General features: G+C 39.1%; 1 protein-coding gene across 6 annotated transcripts in view; it reads right to left on the bottom strand.

Moving 5' to 3' along the window:
* LAMA2 (laminin subunit alpha 2) overlaps positions 1 to 20,643 on the bottom strand; it is a 482,162-nt gene that overhangs the window by 176,145 nt on the left and 285,374 nt on the right. For all 6 annotated transcript variants that reach the window (XR_010919459.1, XM_067546727.1, XM_067546728.1 and 3 more), the window contains 4 exons: positions 15,013 to 15,114; positions 14,189 to 14,400; positions 6,881 to 6,992; positions 2,340 to 2,453 (listed from right to left, as the gene is read on the bottom strand). Coding sequence is in view for 5 of the 6 variants with exons in the window: in XM_067546727.1 (XP_067402828.1) it covers positions 2,340 to 2,453; positions 6,881 to 6,992; positions 14,189 to 14,400; positions 15,013 to 15,114 (540 nt within the window). In the remaining variant the exon portion in view is untranslated. The remainder of the gene's footprint in view (positions 1 to 2,339; positions 2,454 to 6,880; positions 6,993 to 14,188; positions 14,401 to 15,012; positions 15,115 to 20,643) is intronic.

The raw sequence follows: 20,643 nt of genomic DNA, 5'->3' as shown, positions 1-20,643 counted from the left end.
CATTCCCCGAATGCTGCATAGTAACCATGCTTTCGTAACACTACAAAAGAGGATTTCTGCATGTTTACAACTTGCAGTACTCGCCAAAGCAGTTACCATGTATATCACAATGGTTATGTGAACGATACAGCACACGGCTCTCTGTATAGCTGTTCTGCGAATCAAAGGGCTTTGCAGGTTATTGCAAGATGTGCGTTAGAAATGAGCTTTTTATGCAGGCCTATGATGGAACAGATGATCTGAGCTTTTATCATGAGTCAAAAACATATTTCAGCTGCTTTTCAACCACATTTCAAAGCTTAAGAAGAGTAAAAAAGAAGTATCATATCAGTAAATTAGGTGCCCAAACTGTCGGTTGTATTACTGAAAAAACACCATGGATAATAATTAGGAGGCCAAAAGGGTGTGTAAAGCTCAATAGAAGGAATGCCTTTGATGTGAAACATTTCTTTTTCCGCACTCAAACTTCTCTCTCTTTCACTTCAAAAGCCTTAGGATCCAAATTGAACAGCGGCATTTAACAGCCTGCAAGGATACTAACCAATCTAACTTCACTTAGAGCACGCTTAATGGAAGCCACAAGAAGCCCCCAGACAGATTTTTAAGCCCTTCTGTGCCCTCTCTCTCTACCAAATGATACAGTACATGCACAGATACACAGGGATGAGTACAGCATAAATGCCTGATAATGTAGATAGATTAGGTATTATTATTCTTTTCAACTGGGTTTTTTCCGAGCCTTTTTCACTAGTGTGCTACCCTCACAACAGTGTTCCAAGAGACATCTGATGCGGAAGACGGGGAGCTATACGAATCTCAGTTAGATTCACTGGTGAACACCACCTTAATGGTGCAAAATCATTGGACTATACAACTTCCACACACAGCCCACGAAAGAGTGTGAGTAAATGACTGGTAGAGAAAAATGAAGAGAGAGCCTACGTTATTGGGTTGTTTTGGCTGAGAAAGTGGCTCCAGTCAGCCGTGCACGTCTAAACAAAGCAGATGACTTACCTTCTGGAGCTTTAAACATTGAACCACTGGCTAGCCTTCCCTTGACAGTCTTTTTAACTGACTCTATCACATATTAATGTTACAGAGATTGTGGCTGGAAGCTACCATCAGTAATATACTAAATTCTCTCTATCTGCATAAAGAAAGACATACCCATATCAGCATAGTCATGAATTTTTCTCATTGCATTTAAAGTGAAGGATTCAAACTGTAACTGTCAGGAGGGTTATTTTTTCCTAGGCACATCTTTAAGATTACTATATAATTAAAATGCTATTCATGGAAAAGCAATTTGAAAAATCCACTGATCCACAAATTAAGGCTATCTTATTTTGTATGCAATGCAATTAAACATCTTGTAGGGGGGGAAACAGGAAGGCCAGCAGTAATTCTAAATGCCAAATTACATTGTAAAACCCCTGAATTTTCATTTTGGACTTTTCCCAGAAGCTTTTGCTTAAGGAAAGAAAAGGGAACATTTAGAAACACACACAATACGGAGTCTGCTTGAAATTCTACAGGGAAATGAGAGTATGATATCCCACTAAATTGGCACCGGCTCAAATTGTGTTTCTGCAAGACTAATGAAATGAGAAATGTTGTTTCAAGCTTCATGCTATGTCAGACAATATAAAACTAAAATGCCCTTGAGTTAATCAGAACAGTCTATTCAGCGTAATTCGTCCATTCCAAAAGGCTACAGAGCAGGCTGGAAACAGCTGTATATTGGGTAGGATTATTCTGAATAATAGTGCGGACTCAATTGCTGAATTAGTAGGGAACTAGAGTGAATTATGCATTCTGCAAGAAAATGCTGGTTTCTATTTATTCCAAACCATACGCTTTAAATACAATTCTTCCCCCCTCCCCCCCCCCATTTATTAAACATTTCTTTGAAGGTAGAAGCCAACAACAATACCTTCTTGTCATATTGTAACAGATTTCACAAAGTTACCTTCTACAGACAATAAACAGAATATACCCTCAGCTGCAGACAGAGATGGGGGAGGTAATGGGGAATCTTGCATGGAAGCTTATTGATATACTTCACTCCCTTCCATCATGCCATATCATATGCTGTTGATCCTATTTTACTACTTCAGACTAAAGTGAATGAACCCTTCTTTTCTGCTTATTTGCAGAAACTACTTTATTCTGATACAGGGTCATTCAGAAGCAGTTCAGTATAAAGATCTCTTCTGTCAAATCACTGCTTCTTTTCCTCCAGTACTTCAGGTCCCAAAGGCTGTTAATTCAATTGTATTGGTATACTGAGCTGATCTTGGTGCCACCAGTTAGGTTTCCCCATGGGCAGCAGCCCTTACCAAGCATTCTCCTGTAATGTCATCACAGAATTCTGCATGAGAAAAGCACGTGCATTGTTCACAGATCCCACCGAAAATAGTGCCGTTCACTCGTCTCTGTCCAGGCCAACAAGACTGCAAGAAAGACAACAAATCTGTCAGACAGGCAGTGTGTGACCTGATTTTTTTAAACGGTTTTGAATTTGATCGACAAACTCAGAAAACGTATTTGTTAAATGGCTAAAAATACTGAAATATTTCTAGAAAGCTATTCTTCTTGGCACTGTGGCTTTGCACTGACCTTAGCTTTATTGGTAGGTGTGAGATTAGAGGAAGCATTAACTTGATCTTTCTTCTGAAATGGTAAAATAAAGCGTATAAATGAAGAATGGAAATATGACAGTGTCAAAGCAAGAGATACAGATTGAAAATAGCCAGAAGACAAAACACTGAAAGAGAGAGAGAGAGAAAAATCAAGGACCTTTTTTGAGAAGCTTAACTGCAACCTATGTACAACTAAAATGGCCTTCTATCTTTCTTGTTCCAAGTCTAAGAGGAGGCTACTTTAAATTACAACACAGGTTGAAAACAAAGCCTGGTCCTTTATTTGCAAGTTTTATTTCTTCATGCATATATAATAGTTTCACTTCTGAAATTCTTTACTTTAAATTTAGATCCAATAAATGCATGACTAGGTTTTTCTTGGCAAAGGTGATATCTTACAACTGATTCATCAGCAAAAATTTAGCTGTTTCACTTATTCATAATATGATGCCAGGCAGCCGTCTTACTATATGTTTCAAAAATGGCTTAACAAACTATCCTCCCTCTATAAAGTTGTTCATGTGATCCAAGGGTTTTGCATATTGTAAATAGGTGCATGACATACTACATTGACCTTGAAGAGAGTCAGTCTTATATAAGGTGGGAGTAGCCTTACAGAAACAGAGATACTTACAATAAAATTATCCTCTATTTTAAAAATGTTTTCCAAAAAACTTCCAGTTGACAAGTGATCTCATTTCCCCTTTAAGGGGTGTTGCTTTTTATTTTTTTTATAGTCATGTTCCTGTATAACATGAGATAGCTTTGAAGATTAATTAGAAGAGGAAGATTTTCTTTGAGAAACATTCCAGGAAAAGATGTTGGGTTTTTTTGTTGCTGTTTTGTTTTTGGCTAGGCATTCTTAATCAAGATAAACTGTAGATGTCAAATTAAGAACAAAAAACCTTAAACAGAAAGAGTTCTTCTCCCCCCTCACCCCCCTCGCCCGCTGTGCATCAATAGGTGCCAGAGCAGCCACCTTAACGGTGGCTAATCTTTCTCTCCTTTATAAACTGCATCTGCAGTTTTTAATTTTTCTAGAAACTTAACCTAGTATAAGAGTGTTGGCAAGCATACCATGTGGTACTATTCAAGACTGATATTTTCAGTCATTCAATGGATGGGGATGCCTAATCCCAGCCCGGCTGGGTGGTGGGACATCCAAGATGAGGTTCAAAGCATTAATTGAAGAAACTGCACCAAACCAAGGGAGAGAGTTCAAGGGTTGAGATTTAAAAAAAGGAAATTACACTGATTAGAGGGAGGGCACCAAATCCTGCATAATCATGGCAGCACAAGTGAGACACTGGCTCCCCACAAAGGAAAGCTGGAAGTGAAATCACAAAAAAGCCAAGGCCAGTGGGAAGCGTAAGCATGCAAGGAAACAGGTGGATATAAGGTCAGAGGGATGACGTGGGCAGAATGAGGTGACTATCACAAGCATGAATATTTGCCTTGCTTTTAAAAAATGGATCCATGTCAGCTGTGCCCAGGCTTCTTTTGTATTCCCTTGCCACCGACATTTAACAACTGAACAATTTTCCTTGCACAAATTCTTGTTGAAAGTTAATTTTAAACTCATGCACTTGAGTATTCTCATTAGAGAGGACATCTTTAGTGTGGGATTGGACACTTTTAAGCACAGCAAGGTAACGGGGTTCCCCAAACTCCTCACTAGAGCACAAGCACAGGTGCAACTAAATATGCCAAACTAGGGTCTCATTTCATCTTTTGCTACTATTTTTCTTCTTATGATTGTTTATATTGCAGTAGTGCCTATTTATTAGTTGTATTGTGCATGCACATGCAATTGCCTTGTATAAACAGGATGAGAGAAAGTAAAATTTAAAATCTGCACCATGTTAGTAAATCTACAGTAGTCTGAGTTCTAAAGAAACAAAGCTTTGGACAAGGGTGTTACCAAGGAAGAAAGAGGTTAAAGTTCCTTAGAATCCTGTTTAACTGTACTCTCTCAACTGCTACACTCCCTGGGAGATTCAAAGCTCCACCAGCTTCTTCTCACTCCTGATTATAAGAGTCATAGCCATCCAAGTCAGGGACCAGAAACAATACCTTGTGGTTTTTGTAACCAATCACAATTAGCTAGCACACAGCTCAGATTTTTGAATCTCTAGTGGGGAGTGCTCACAACAGTCAATTCAATAAGTAAATATAAGGAAATCACGATCTGCTCACTGGCATTCTGTCAGCAGGAATAAAGGCTAAACTTGTCAAACAGAATTTTCCACAGCACATTATTTGCTCAGCACAAAGGCTCCAATCGTGTAATTGAGAGAACACGGGCAGACTGCTGCACCCACACAGGGCTCTGTGAAAGTGCAGCAGTTTGCACATATATTGTCAATGATAGAATCTAGGCCTGTATGTGTGTTAAATCCACGAGGAGTGTTGTCAACTGGCAATAACTGTGAATTGGATATGGAGTCTGAATATGAGGGTAATATAGTCTGAATTTCTGGAGCAGGAGAATGGTCTGGCTGAAGCATCCTGGGCACCCTGGAGATCAGAAGGAAGGGATTTAGGACAATTAAGATGAGAAGTAGTTAAGGCATGAGTCAGAATTTCAGAGGAGTCAAGGTAAGTAGGAGTTTCGCCAGTGTTCCAAAGTTGGCAGTTGGCAAAATTACAGACAATTGCAGTCAAGGGGCCTCTAAAATTTCTGGCCTTGAGATCAAAGTTAAGGTCTGAATTAAGAAGAGTAATGGAGGAGTCAGAAGCATGAGTGCCCAGGATAATAATGGTGTTTCATCCAATTGTGCTTCCCCAAGTAATTGTACCTTCTGGAGACAGGCTGTAAAAGTTGTATCTATCTAGCTAAGCAATGGTCTCATTTGATTTTGTTCCTATCTATATCATTTTGGAAGTGATATGAGCGTCTGTGAATTCCTTTAGGTCTTCTTTCTAGATTAGTATTTCTAGCCCCAGCAAAAAGCAAAAGCATTTGGCATGAAACAAGACTTTAAGCCCTAAATATCATATATAAGCATAGGGTGATTTAAAGAAAAAGAGAGCTGACAAGCAAATGCCTAGAGTGTCTGTGTAAATGGCATATTGTTTGTAGTTTTGTGAAGCAGAGCATCTTGGTGTTTGAAACCACTTCCTTAGAGGCATAGCTTTTGAAGACTTTTGTGCTCCAATCTACCCCAAGCCATGCCTTTCTTAGTTAGCTAAGCATATGTGTATGCATGTATTAAGGGTGTGTTAGTGAGCTTGTATGAGAATCTGCATGTTCTGAGATCATGTATGTTACTGTTACTCCTGTAACCTTCAACAATAATATTATTGTTAGTGTAGATGCAACAAGACTGAACAAAAGGGAAAACCTGGGGAAACAAAAGTGGGAATTCAGCCACACTCAGACCAGATCTACCTTACTGCCAAATCTATAGTATGAGTGCTTTGCCAGTATAGCTATATTGGTATACTATACTAGGAAGGCATTCCTAGCATGGATGCAGCTTATACCTGCAAAACTGTCTTTTTGCTGATATAGGTAATTCTGGCCCCACAGTGTGAAACTAGCTATATTGGCAACAACATTGAGTTTTGCTGGTATAACTGCATCATCTTTTGCTGGCACAGCTATGTCGGACAATGATCACATCTCTTCATGCCCTTCATTGACGTAGCTATGCCATCAGAAATTTGTAACGCAGACATGGCCTGAGTCTGATATGATTCAACTCATGCTCTCAAGTTATAAGATTATTGCTTTCAACAATGGCACATATCTTACATACGTGTGTAATGTCTCTAAATCTTGCAGTTGCAAAACAAATGACCAAGCTGAAGAGCACAAGAAAATCTCCTAGAGAAATACTTTCCCATTCCATATTGTGGAAATCATTTTGAGATCTAAAATGTCACCTTTGGAATACTATCAAATATAATAAAACTGTAACTTATGGATTAGGGTAACTAAACAAGGGACCATGCCAGATTTACAGAAGAGGCACTCTGGAATCAAAAGTTGTGTTTTCCAAATAATTAGGGAACTTTGGAAATTGTAGAGCATAATAATAATATAAAACAGCCTATAGCAATTTGGAATTTTAAGCAGCAATTTCCCATTCGATCCAAAATCCAAGAGAACATGAATCCATTAAATGGGATAGCTCAGCTGGCATGTTGCATCAACAGACAGTTCCAATGGACTGTGGCATTAGCACAGGTGATTTGCATTGAGCTAAATCTTTCAGCTCCACATGGATACTCACTTCGCAGGAGGTGCCACTGTACCCTGGAGGACACTGACAAACCTCCACAGCAGACGCCACCTTCCTGCCAGTTGAATAGCGATCAGCAGTTTCAAGGCTAACTCCACTCAACCTGAGTTTAGATTAACAAAAATAAAATCGTTAACTCATAAACCAAGTATAGATGGCAGAGCAGTACTCTCGGGTGCAACTAAAAGTGAATGGGGAGACTCAGTGTGCTGTTCTCATTTACTTGCTTAAATATAAGAAGGCATTCATATTTATCCGTCTCAATTTCCTAGCCTAATGTCTGCTGTCTTGTAGCTATTTCTGTTCATCATGTGAAGAAGCATATGGTCAGCACACACTAGAAAACTCACAATACTTTATCTGTAGCAGGAAGGCTATCCTTGGCTTGCAAGTTGCATGCTTTAGCTTCCATTACAGAAGTATATATAAATAGCCTGCTTGTCGCAAATGAAGTCCCAAAGAATTTTACAATGTAAAATCACTTTCTCCTGCTTAACACATTACATTACTGAGCTTTGATTATGGGACATTTTTCTTCTGAAGATTCGCCCTTTTGAAAAAGATTTCAACTTTTCAGCTCTGTCCATGAGGAATTCTATACCTAGCACATGAGAAAGAGAAACTCCTATCCTTAGCTCCAGTTCCCCAAATGCCACAAAAAGAGGAGAGAGAGAGAGGAAGCTTCTATTGCTTCCATAATCTTGCAGCAGAGAACTAAAAGAAAATGTGGAGTCCACCTCTCTGGGAATTATTTTGGCATCTCAGCAATACAGTTGATATTTATCTCAGTGGCAACTAGCTCTAAAAAACCCCTAACTAGTAACTTTCCTTCAATTAGTTAGAAAAAAAATAATGAGCCAAATAATTAATAATCATCTTACCCAGTCAAAGAAAATGCTACAGTGTTCTCTATAAATAATTTGGCCAAATGTTAAGTATTATTTTTATTATTTAAAAAGTCCTCACTCAAAAATGCACAGATCTGCAAGTCAGGAAAGTACATCATCACAGCTGACAATTTCAATACTAATTTGAGTTGTGAACGATCCTAACTCCTTGCACACTGTGACAGACTGTGAAAGTTTTTTGGTGAGTCCTGGAGGGGACCATGCATCCCCTGCTGCACCCTGTTTCAGAGGCATCCCTCTAGCAGACAGCAGACTGGGATTCGCAGGGTTGATTCCCAGTGAAGTTTCAGAGCATAGGCATAGTTTGGGGGGTCAGGAGGTGTTGCCCACCCAAACTGAAAGTCTCAGGCAAGCACAGAATTGCCTCCACCCCACACAGCCCCATTGGGCTGACTGGAGTTGCCTCCCACCCCAAATATAGAAGTCAAACTACGCCTATGGTTCAGACATACTTCATTTGGGAATTAGTGAGGGAGCAGCTGAGCCTATTTTCATTTAGCACCCTTGAAGGAGGCCTTGGGGTGGTTGAAAACTTTCCACTGCATTGCATTTTCAAAGGAAAATAGCTTTCTGACACAACGGCAATTTTTGTGGAGGGAAAAAACAATCAATAGTCACTGAAAAACCAAAAATCATTTGGTTTTAAAAACAAAAATGTTTGGCATTTTGGTTGTCAAAAACCAAAAAAAAAAAAGTTGATTTGAAAAAGTGAAAAATTACACACACACAGCATCCAAATTTTCTACACACAAAAAAATTCATTTTCCCAACCAGCTATACATGAATTACTCCCAGAGAGAAAGAGAGGAACAGATGAAAAGAAAGGAATAGGGATGAGCTACTAGAAGCCACAGCAGGGAGTCTGGGGAAACATAACAGCTACTGTATGTAGTTTGTAAGGAAATTATTTTTGCCAGGGGTTCGGTGTTGAGTTTATTGCATGGAAGGAATGCACAGCAAAAGACTTTTGCCAAATTGGTGTCAATTCAGATAAAACCTAGAACCCCTGCAATAAAGCTCAACCTAAATAGGGAGAGCTGAGTTCACATCTGAGTATCCAGCAAGCTCCCTCTCTTCTTCATTATTCTACCTGTCCCTTTGTGCAACTACCTTTTTTGAATTCCACTTTCAGTGAACAATTCCTAACCCATTAGCTATTAAAGAAACGACTGAAAAGCTAGAAAAAGGCACAGAGTAAATCAAAGAATTTAGAAAGAAAGACCTATAAACAAAACAAAAATTGCCAGTGAAATATTGAATCTCATTTGCCTATTGAGCTACAGCTGGTCTGCTCCCAGCTCTGTGTAATATAATTTAGAACAATGAGAAACTGTTACACCACAGAAACATTTCACCTAGTATTATTCCACATTTGTATTCACTGAATAGTTCCAATTTTCATTAGGTTCTGCTGTTTGCTAAATGTGATTTTAATGTGTTTAACAGTTTTTAGTGTTAAATAGTTACTCATTGAAGAAAGCTGCAGTGCATTTTTCCCCAGTTCATTGTTGTAATTTCTATTCCTCAGTGCCATTCTGCATTCATTAAAATACATAATGCTGGCAGTAATGGAGCACTGGATTCTGGAGATACGTGAACAATCTGAGATTCGACATCTAGACCAAATATTTAAGCTGACTGTTACTGTCAGCAGGCAACTGCTGACTTTAAAATACAAATAAGATTAAAAAGGAAGGAGACGTTTCAGGCAGTATCAGCATAGTTTGCTGCCCGCTATGGCAAGCAACTGAATCACATCAGCTGTGTAAGGAACATGAGGTACTGACCTGAATGTTGCTCATTTGTCTTTTAGCTGATTCTGTGTACTTAGGGGACCCCACTGCTTTGCCTTTCCCATCCTCCTCCCCTCTATTTTAGTGGTGAGTCTATTTCAGATTGCAAGTAATACATTGTCTTTATCAGGATTTCTACAACAACTCTCTAGTGCCCATCTCAGTATATACCACATTTACATTAGCTGTAATGCCAAATGTTAACAGTGAAGAATCGGTGTTATTACCACAGGCTTCCTTGGAACAGACTCTAAACAATGCTGGATTAAGTAACATGACACAACAGAGCTTTTCAGTTCTGCCTAACTACAGGAGATACACTTTAAAAGTTCGATCAGTCTGAAAGATTCCACCAGCTCTAACAGAATCCCCCAATTTAGGCAGAAAAGCAACAATCACTTTCAAACCCTCTGCTAACATTTCATTCTTCACCTCATGTTTTTATCCTCTCTAAATGGGCTTTTATTTCCATGTTAATTTGAGGATGCTTCCTAATTATGAGATACAGTAATAATTGCATCCCTATCTTAAAAAAAATCCAGAAGGCATTCAAGATCAAATGCTATTGCTTAGTCAAGGGTACAACATTATAAATTAATGGGAAATACCTTCCAATTATTATGATACTGAAATTTTTAAGGCTTTTTTTTAATCCTTCTGTCAAGATAAAAAATAGAGTGGGTGGGGATGATCTTCTAGTTAAGGCTCAGGCTGATTGGGACTCAGGACACCTAGGTTCAATTCTCAGTTCTGTATGACTTTGGGCATCTCATTTAATCTCTCTATGGAGAGATTTTCCAACACAAACTATCACATCACCCTTGAAAATCCTTCAGATGTGAAATCATTAGCAGTTTGAATATCTGTGCTGTTTAAAAGAACAGAGTGTTATATGTAGTGAATTTCTGCTGCTGTTTTGAGATAGAATTTAGCCACTGGAGAAGCCTCATAATCCTCAAATGTTTACCAAATGGAGTGGGACCTTGGCCACACCCCCAAGGAATGTTTTACACGTACAGCAAAAACAACAAGAGTTCTGTAGCACCTTAAAGACTAACACGGCTACCCCTATGGAACTCTTTTACACATACACTTTCTTTTTTCACACTCGGGGCTACCTGAGCTTTCTGGACAAGTCTGACTTCCATCAGAACCTGTCAACACTAGTCTTTAAGCAGCCAGAAGAGTCACTACTGAGAGACACAAAGTCTTAAAGCATTTTCCCTACAGTAATCCCAAGACTTGTACGGCCACAGGAACAGGAAATACACTTTATGTTTAGCCAAATTCTTTATGGAGAGAATAGAATTTTTTAAATTTATTTTGATGTGCAAGATTATTATTGAGTGTTCAGCCAATTGAGAATTAAATCAGGTATTTTGCAAGATAGTAAAGAGCATTACCATTTGGCTCCGGTGCCTAAAGTGTTTTATTAGAATGAAATGGGATCTAACAGAAAACAACACAGGCAGATTTAGGCACTCACTGGAAATTGGCAGTACAGGTGTCACGTAATGGACAGTGAAAGACCTTTCTAATTACAGAGCCTGTGGGTGAAATCCTAGCAAAACTCCCATAGATATCAGTGGGAGCCTGGGTTTCACACCATGTCTTCCTCAGTATTGTACAGCACTGAACACCTTGATGGCACTCAGTAAACCGTGATGATAACGGAACAAGGAGCAACGGTCTCAAGTTGCAGGGCGGGAGGTCTAGCTTGGACATTAGGAAAAAGTTTTTCACTAGGAGGGTGGTGAATCTCCCACTGGAATGGGTTACCTAGGGAGGTGGTGGAATCTCCATCCTTAGAGGTTTTTAAGCTGAGGCTTGACAAAGCCCTGGCTGGGATGATATAGCTGAGGTTAGTCCTGCTTTGAGCAGGGGGTTGGACTAGATGACCTCCTGAGGTCCCTTCCAACTCTATGATTCTATGATTCTATAACCAAAGAGCAAGTTGTCTTCAGAGTTTTAAGGCTTTGCATGATACTGGTGATGTTATAAGTAAACACAAAAGATACTTTAAAACAGCACTAATGGGTGGATCACGGCCTTTACCAGCCACAGTTGTGTGTGGAAGGGGGTCTGTACCATCAGCATGGATTAGGGGTAGTATATCTGTGGTGAACGAGGGCAAAACATCCCCAGAGATGGAGAGAGATGTGGACTGAGAGCAACTAAAAGTCATTTTTAGCCAAAGATAATAAAAATAGAAAACACTCTACAAAATGACTAACAGCTACCTTTTTATCACAGTCCTTGTGGAACCTGCATTTCCAGTCATAACCCTATAGCAACCAGAGGGAAACTGCCACAAACTGGCAAAGCACTTCATAGAGATTTTTATTCTGACCCATCCTATGTTCTTCTGGTGAGCTTCCCTAAGGATACTTTACAACAGAAAATTTCATTTCTCCACAAAACTCTAAAGTGACCCAAAATGCTGTGCACCATCTCAACAACAAAGGGACTTCCTTTAAAGGGGAGGCAGTGTGACCTAGTGGACGGGGATAGTGCACTGGACTAGGAACCAGGAGACCTAGATTCTATGCCTGGTTCTGCCATTACCCTGCTGGGTGCCCTGGCAAGTCCCTTCACCTGTGGGACTCAGTTTCTCCATCTGTAAAATGGGGATAATAATATTTGCCTTCTTTACAAAGTGCTTTGAGATCTACTAAGGAAAAATCCTTATAAGAGAAGTAGTATTATTATTCCATGCTGCTGAGTCTGTGGTCTGTGTACCTTTTCACAAAGTTTAGATATCATATTTAATCTACATGGCACAGTTTATGAATCAACATATTAGCTTTAAATGTTAAAAGAATTCTCTGCCAAGAAGTATTGTGGGGAATCAAAGGGGGAGTAGAAATGGAACTTGGCAGGCAGGACATTGGGCACTACTTGGGAGCATATAGGAGAAAGTTTTAAATAGATACTTCCAAGATACTCAGATTTGAAAATCCCTAACCTTTACTGAAGTTTGGATGTGGATCTAAACCCGGTGGCAGACTCCCTCTTCCACAGTAAGTCGAGCTAAAATACCAGATTCAAACATTAAGTTGAGGCAAGTTTAGATCTAGAACCAAATTTTGCAACTTGGTTTGTTCTCACGTTTAAAGGAGCAAGACACAGAAAAGTGTCTAAAGTAACAAAGCAGAGGAAAAGGGAGGAGGAGATTAAAGAAGTAAGATCAATTTTATAGGGAAAATACCCCTGGGCACCTGTGCAAAAGTTAATGTTAACAAGTTGTATGCTTGCCATGACCTACGTTTCAACCTCTAAGTTGAAATCTTTGTTCAACCCACTTGGAAATAAAACAATAGCTTGAGTGATTCAAGATACACTGCATAGTTGCAAAAATGGGTATTTATTTGCTCTCTACTTATTTGTTATGTTTCAACTGGATACCACTTAAAATGATAAAGTTTTAAACTCCTAAGCAATGGTGTGAAATTAAGTATTGGAACTGCTGGCTGATGCTTCCATATACTCTATCTAGGAATGTGTTCTAGTGGAACAGGGCAACAGAGAGATTTTGTTTATTCTCCTCTTTCAGATAATAATGCTTCATTCGAGGCAAGTAATCACAGGAGTGCAGTCAGTTCCCTCTACCTCCAGTTGCTTTAGATCACTCAAGTGACGATTTTGTGGGTTAGATATTATACCTCATGAGTGGAAAACCACAAAGCAATATAAATTGGAATCAATTCTAGTACCAAGTTTTACAAACATGATTCAAGTCACCTAGCAATAGTGTATTAGCGAAGGATAAATCTACAATACCAGGAACCAGGCTGCCGTTTGGCCCACCTGCGGTATCCACTAATGCACTAATAGAAATTTCAAATCCAATGATAGCTTTATAGATTGAACCACCGAGTTTTGTAGGTAATGTAGAGTGCACACTACAGCCACCTAGATGGGATTGCTGCTGTGACAGCTCATATAAACATCCTCAGTGCACACATCATTCATTTGATAGGAAGACTTCAGAAGACTTCAAATGAAACCATTGATTTTAAGACGACCAGACAGTAGAATAATCTGACATAAATCAGGGGGAAAGGTTTGGGATTACCTAGTTTTAGATACAATACTGATTTTTAAAAAAAAATCCCTCTAGCCACATGTTGTCAATTTGGTTGTTATTCATTTTGAGAGCTAAAGGATCCATCTCTGATGCACGGTCTTAACATTATGGCATAGTCTATTCTTTAAATGGGGAAACAAAAATTAAGATATTCTTCTCATACCCAAGGCATCTCAGACTGCATGCCATCAGAATGACTTATCATATACAAGGGAATTGCAGTGGCCCAAAATACATTTATTTATTGAATTGTGATTCTCTCTTTAATAGTCCATGTGATTTCACTTTGTTGTAGGTTTGCCAGTAGAAGCAAAAAATAAAGTCAGAAATGAAAAAATGCAGACTATTTGAAAATGCTAAGACTTAAATAAATATTAAAGATTTAATTGAGGAAAAACAACAATAAGCATCCTACTAAATTACACCAACTTCAATCCTGCACAAAGAGAAAATAAAAGTATTCATCAGAGGGAGGGCAGAACATTGTCATAAATGCAGTTCCCACATCTACCTGTAGATGGCATCCATCCCATAGCTGTATGTGGCTCTTATGAGGAGCCTCTTTATATTTGCCAGCACAGTCATGAATTCCCTTTTGCTGACTGGAGAGTCAGTGCCGTGCACAGTAAATAAGTCTGGTTTCAGCACAACTTCTTCAGTGTGTTCTTCAAATGGCTGCAGGTGAATGCCCTCCTTTGAAGTGCTGATTCTTAAGCCAGCTCCCTAGAGAGAGCGATGTGTTAGGGATACAATTAAATATAAAAAGGGTAGAAAAGATGCTGTATCATTGTAAATATTCGGTATAAAGGAGAACTAGAAAGCATATTTTATAAGAACAGTCAATACCAGGAATGTGCTGGGTTTTCCAGTGTTCATGACATGAGCTTTGTTGCAGAAGTTAGTGTATGCAAAATCCAGGTAATTCAATTGAAACCCAGTGACATGGCTTGCATGGGCATGAGAAAATCCAGATAATCCACTGGAGCACAGTATACATGATACTATATAGTACAAATGATTAAAGTGTTAGACTGGTTTAAAGCATCTGCAATTGCTATTTCAATGAACTAATGCATTACATTTCTTCATTTTTCTTGCTCATAATTACAAATGTAGGCTACAATATTTTCTAACGTTAGTCAAGGCTCCTTTGGGTAGTTAGTCTTGCCAACCCAGTTTCAAGTCATTAAGGTATGATCCTTTTTGTTGCTGTAAATTGGCTGCAAATGCCCCTTTACATGTCAATTTTGCCTGCTTACTTTTCGATGCTATTAGCCTTCAGTGTCCACTGAAGAAATGGACAAAAGTCAGCTGCTGGAAATGGAAATATTTTACCTCTATGATGATATCAGACTGCAGAATTGTTTGAACAGCTTCTTCTTGCCCTGTGAGGTCATAGGAGATGGTAAATTTCAGATGCCCTCCAGCAGCTGTTATCTACAATAAAGCAGAATGATGCTTATTACATGATAGGAAACGTGCCTTTAACCATTCTGGGTTACTCTTTTCCTGTTACAGTATTTTCAGAAAACAGACTTCCAGTGGAGTGAAAGGAGATGTGGATGATATAGTGCCTCAAGTGGGAAGTCCTTATGAACCATTCCCTCCCTGCCCTAAGCATGAGTGGACTCACTCTCACGTAATAATATTTTCCCCAGTGTCAGTCAAAGGTTGCAAATCCCCCCAAATGCAATAAAACACAAGCAGCAGCAGTTCCTCAGAAACAGCTTTGAAATCTATGCAAATACATCTCCCCTCATCTGAACTGTAGAAGGCTAAGGGCTGTTTCAGAGCTAGGTTTTAAATATGTTACAGCTACTTAAGCCCCCATCTGGTCTTTGCCTCCTTAAGAAACCAACCAACCTTTTGTACAACATATAGCATAATGGAGTCCCCCTGATCCATGACTAGACTCCTAGGCATTACCATAATTCAAACAATAAAATAAAATAATAATAATTAATAATGGATACAGCAGCTCCTATTCTGATGCAAAATATATCCGTAAGGCAAACTGACATAAAGGAAAGAAGCCTAGAGGATTTTGCTTTCATGTCAATTGTAACCTAAAATAAAGAATGTAAAATCTGTCCTCATGCAGTCAAACAAAGGAATGCTATGGTTCTTTATCTCAGCCTGAGTCACTCACCATAATAAGAGGCTAATAACCTCAGGTCATCTCATGTCATTTCAGTATATTTTTCCTAGTCTGTTTTTTGCACCCAAATTCAGGGCCCTGACACTAATGTTCCAGAGAAAAATCACAATGCATAGATCATTTTTAGGACAGGAATCAAAACTGCAGTCATGAATGACAAGAGTTCACTGCAAATACAGCAATTTTGCTTTGTTTATTGCACCAAAACAGTAAATAAAGCAGTTTTTTTTTAATATGAAGAAAGTGTCTGTTTTGTATTCCAGTGTAATATGTGGTCTCCTCTGAGATGAACAAGCTGCAACAGCAAGCTTCTGCCCCTTCCAATCCATATTGCTGACCACAGAACAGTCTTGTGAGTATTCTGCAGGGAGGAGAACAGGATGATTATTCTCAAGGCTGATTCAAGGGAACAATGTGCTGTATTCTATCATTCATCAGACTGGATGTTTTACACCGTGTGTTTGCACACATGTAACAGAAAGCAAAGGACTCTCATATTTTCCTGTGCACTGTTGTGAAAAAAGAAGGAAAAAAATCAATCCTCTTATTTAAGATGCAGCAATCAGCTCATTTTAGATCACATATGAAAGCATAAAAATCTGTGGATTTAGGCTGTATATTAATTGCTACGTGAAAACTACAAGAAGCTCCTAGGATTCATTGGCAACCAGAAGTTTGGATGTGTATCCAAATCTTATCCAGACCAGTTGGGTCTACAATACTACTCTAGACTCTGGTGACGCCAAAAGCACGTAAAAAACACGAGCTTCTCCTGCAGTCCTGACTGAGCCTGTAGGGATTCAGGAGAATGAAAAACGATAGGAAAGCAAAGACAGTCAAACTTTATTCAACCTCAGAAAGAGTGTGAGTCAGGTTTATTCTTATTTTATTTAACCTCAGAAAGGGTTTGAATGCAGTCAGTTCTTATTTTCACTAGTCAGCCCATCCCTTTTTAGTTAGCACAGATAACAAACACACCAATGTAATATAAATTCTTAATGGGCACCCCATCCGTGCAAAGTGCCACCACAGCTGGTGATTAGAAGAGTTTTTTAAATGCCACCATAATGGTAGCACAGGAACACCGATGTTTCAAAGTTGTATGCAGTGTCACTGTACCCATGTCAGTCCCAGGATATTAGGGACACGAGCAGTGTTTGGTAATATCTTTTACTGGACCCACTTCTGTTGTCGCTCTCACCCACCTTGTCTCTCTAATGTTTCAAAGTGGCACTTGCCAAGTACTTTGTTCAGCTTTGGAGAGTGTGTTTTACCTGGTGTTCTATGATGTAATACTGAAGTGATTAACAATACAACTGAAGATTCACAATGCGATAGAAGTTATCGTTTACATTTGCCATTGTTTTTAAATGTACTAGCCTTCCTCGGTTGCAGCCTAGGTTTAGATACAACTTTAGTAATGAGTAAAATTAATTTGGTGATCTCATCTTTGTCTGATCTCAATCATCTTTATTTAGGAAGAGCAGTTTTTGTTTTTTATTCCAGTGTTTTTATGAACTACCATCATAGCATCTGGGCAATTTAATAACAAATTTAAAATTTCATGGCATAAAATAGTCTCTCTGAGACTATAATTTTAAATTCATGAACTGTAGTCCTGCCAAGATGGTTCAGCATAGTGCTGCATAAACAAATACCCCTTGCTTATTGCCCTAAAGAGAAAGTGAGGGGGCTCTCATAAGAATTCCCATATCAGGTCAGATCATGGTCCATCTTGCCCAGTATTCTGTCTCTGACAGTGGCCCGTAACAGAACTTCAGGGGGAAAATACAGAACAGGGCAATCCTAGAGAAATCCACTCCTGTGTTCCCCTCCAGGCTTCTGGCAGCCAGAAGTTTACAGTCACCCTGAGCATGGGTTTACATCCCTGACCATCTTGGCTAATAGCCATTGATGGACCTATCCTGCATAACTTATCTAGTTCTTTTTTGAACTCAGTTACATTTTGGCTAACACTACATCCCATGGCAATGAGTTCCACAGGTTAATTATGCATTGTTTGAAGTCATTCCACACCCTTGATTATTTTTGTTGCCATTCTCTGAACCTTTTTCAGTTCCATTATATCCTTTTTTAAAATGGGGTGACCAGAACTGGACACAATATTCAGGGTGTGGGAGCTATGATATTTTGGCATTATGGTATTTTCTGTCTTATTTTCTACAGCTAATTTAGAACCCATCATTATATATGTGTAGTTGGGATTATTTTTTCCAATGTGCATTACTTTGCACTTAACAATCTTGAATTTCATCTGCCATTTTGTTGCCCAGTCACCCAGCTTTGTGAGATTCCCCTGCACTCAGCTTTGGACTTAATTACCTGGAATAATTTTGTATCGTCTGCAAACTTTGCCACTTCAGTATTCATTCTGCTTTCCAGATCCTTAATGAATATGTTGAACAGCACAGGTCCTGTACAAATCCTTGGGGGACCCCACTGTTTACCCTCTCTATTCTGAAAACTGACCATTTATTCTGACCTTTGTTTCCTATATTTTAACCAGTTACTGATCTATGAAAGGACCTTTCCTGTTATCCCATGACCTCTTAGTTTCCTTAATAGACTTTAGCGAAGGACCTTGTCAAAGGTTGTCTGAAAATCCACGTACACAATATCAACTGGATTACCTATATCCACGTGGTTATTTACACCCTCAAAGATGTCTGTCTAATAGATTGGTAAGGCATGATTTCCCTTTACGAAAGCCATATTGACTCTTTCCCAAGAAATCTCTGTGTCTGATCATTCTAGTCTTTACTACAGTTTCAACCAATTTGCCTGGTACTGAAGTTAGGCTTAGTGGCCTGTAATTGCCAGGATTGCATCTGGAGTCGTTTTAAAAAATTGATATCACATTAATTGCCTTCCAGTCATCAGGTACAGAGGTTTGTTTCAGCACTACGTTACATACAGTTAGTAGTTCTGCAATTTCATATTTGAGTTCCTTCAGAACTCTTGGGTGGATACCATCTGGTCCTGGTGATTTATTACAGTTAAATGTATCAGTTTGTTCCAGAACCTCCTCTACTGATATCTCTATCTGGGACAGTTCCTTAGATTTGTCACCTAAAAAGAATGGCTCAGGTGTGGGAATCTCTCTCACATCATCTGCAGTGAAGACTGATGCAAATAATTCATTTAATTTCTCTGCAACGGCCTTGTCTTCCTTGAGTGCTCTGTTAGCATCTTTGTAGTCTAGCAGCCCCACTGCCTGTTTGGCAGGCTTCTTGCTTCTGATGTACTTTGAAAAATTCTTACTGAAAGTTTTTGCATCTTTACAAGTTTCTTCTCAAATTCTACTTTGCTTGCCTTATTATACTATACATTTAACATGCCAGAGTTTGTGCTCCTTCCTGATAACCTCACTAGATTCTGACTTCCAAATTTTAAAGGATGCTTTTTTGCCTCTAACGGGCTCCATCATTCTGCTGTTAGCCATGGTGGCACTCTTTTGGTACTCTTATTGTCTTTTCTGATTTGGGTTATACGTTTATTCTGAGCCTCTATTATGGTGTTTTTAAATAGTCCCCATGCTGCCTGCAAGCATTTTATCCCTGTGGCAGCTCATTTTAATTTCCATCTAACAAGCATCCTCATTTTCATGTAGTTCCCCCTTTTTAAAGTTAAATGTTACCATGGTGAGTTTTTTTAGGTATTATCTCCTCTATGAGGATGTTAAATTTAATTACATTATGGTCACTATTACCAAGTGTTTCAGCTACATTAATCTGTTGGACCAGATCCTGTGTTCTCCTTAGGAGTAAATCAAGAATTGCCTCTTCCCTTTTGGGCTCTTAGCTGTTCCAAGAAGCAGTCATTAGTGGTATCTAGAAATTTTATCTCCACATCATGCCCTGAAGTGATATTTATCCAGTCAACATTAAGAGAGTTGAAATCACCCATTTTTATTGTGCTCTTTGCTTTTGTAGCCTCTCTGATCTCCCTTGGCATTTCACAGTCATCATCACTATCCTGGTCAGGTGGGCAGTATTATATTCCTATTGCTATATTCTTGTTGGTCAAGCCTGGAATTTCTATCCATATTGATTCTCTCTTTCAGTTTGTTTCATTTAAGGTTTTTACCTTACTTGACTTTATGCTTTTCTTTCTTTCTTTCTTTTTTTTTTTTAAACATATAGTGCCACTCCCACACCAGGGCAACCTACTTGGTCATTCCTATGTATTTTGTACCCTGTGTATTACCCTGTCCCATTGATTACGTCCTCAGTCCACCAAGTTTCCATGACGCCTATTATATCAATTTCCTCATTTAATGACAGGCACGCTAGTTCATCCATCTTAGTATTTAGGCTTTTAGCAATTGTGTGTAACAGGGGTGGCTAAACTGTGGCTCACGAGCTGCATGCGGCTCTTTTACAGTTAAAGTGAGGTGCTCCCCCACACCACTTCCCGCCTAGCAGACTGGGATGGGGAGCTCGGCCCTGAGGCAGGATGGTGGGGCTAAAGGATTCTGCCTAGCAGGGAGGAGAGGTCTCAGAGGGTCAGTATATTTGGCCATCCCTGGTATATAAGCACTCATACATTTTGTCACTATTCATTTGCTTGCCTTCATGTGTTATTTTAAAATGGGACTCTATTTTGTTTGACTTCCTTACTGCAGCTACCTGTATTTTACCAACTTTTCTTCTATCCTCATTACCAGGATATAGAGTTTCCCCTGTAAAAAATTCATCCCTAATGGATGTCTCTGCTCGAACCATGTCCTCCTCTATACCTCTTGGCTTTCCCTCAGTCCTTCATGTAAAAACTCTTGTACAACCTTT

This window comes from Emydura macquarii, unplaced genomic scaffold, assembly GCF_026122565.2.
Source record: "Emydura macquarii macquarii isolate MOO-44397 ecotype Brisbane River unplaced genomic scaffold, CSIRO-AGI_Emac_v2 contig_1146, whole genome shotgun sequence".
NCBI classification, from domain to species: Eukaryota; Metazoa; Chordata; order Testudines; family Chelidae; genus Emydura; species Emydura macquarii.
This window is presented reverse-complemented; position numbering and strand designations above follow the sequence as displayed.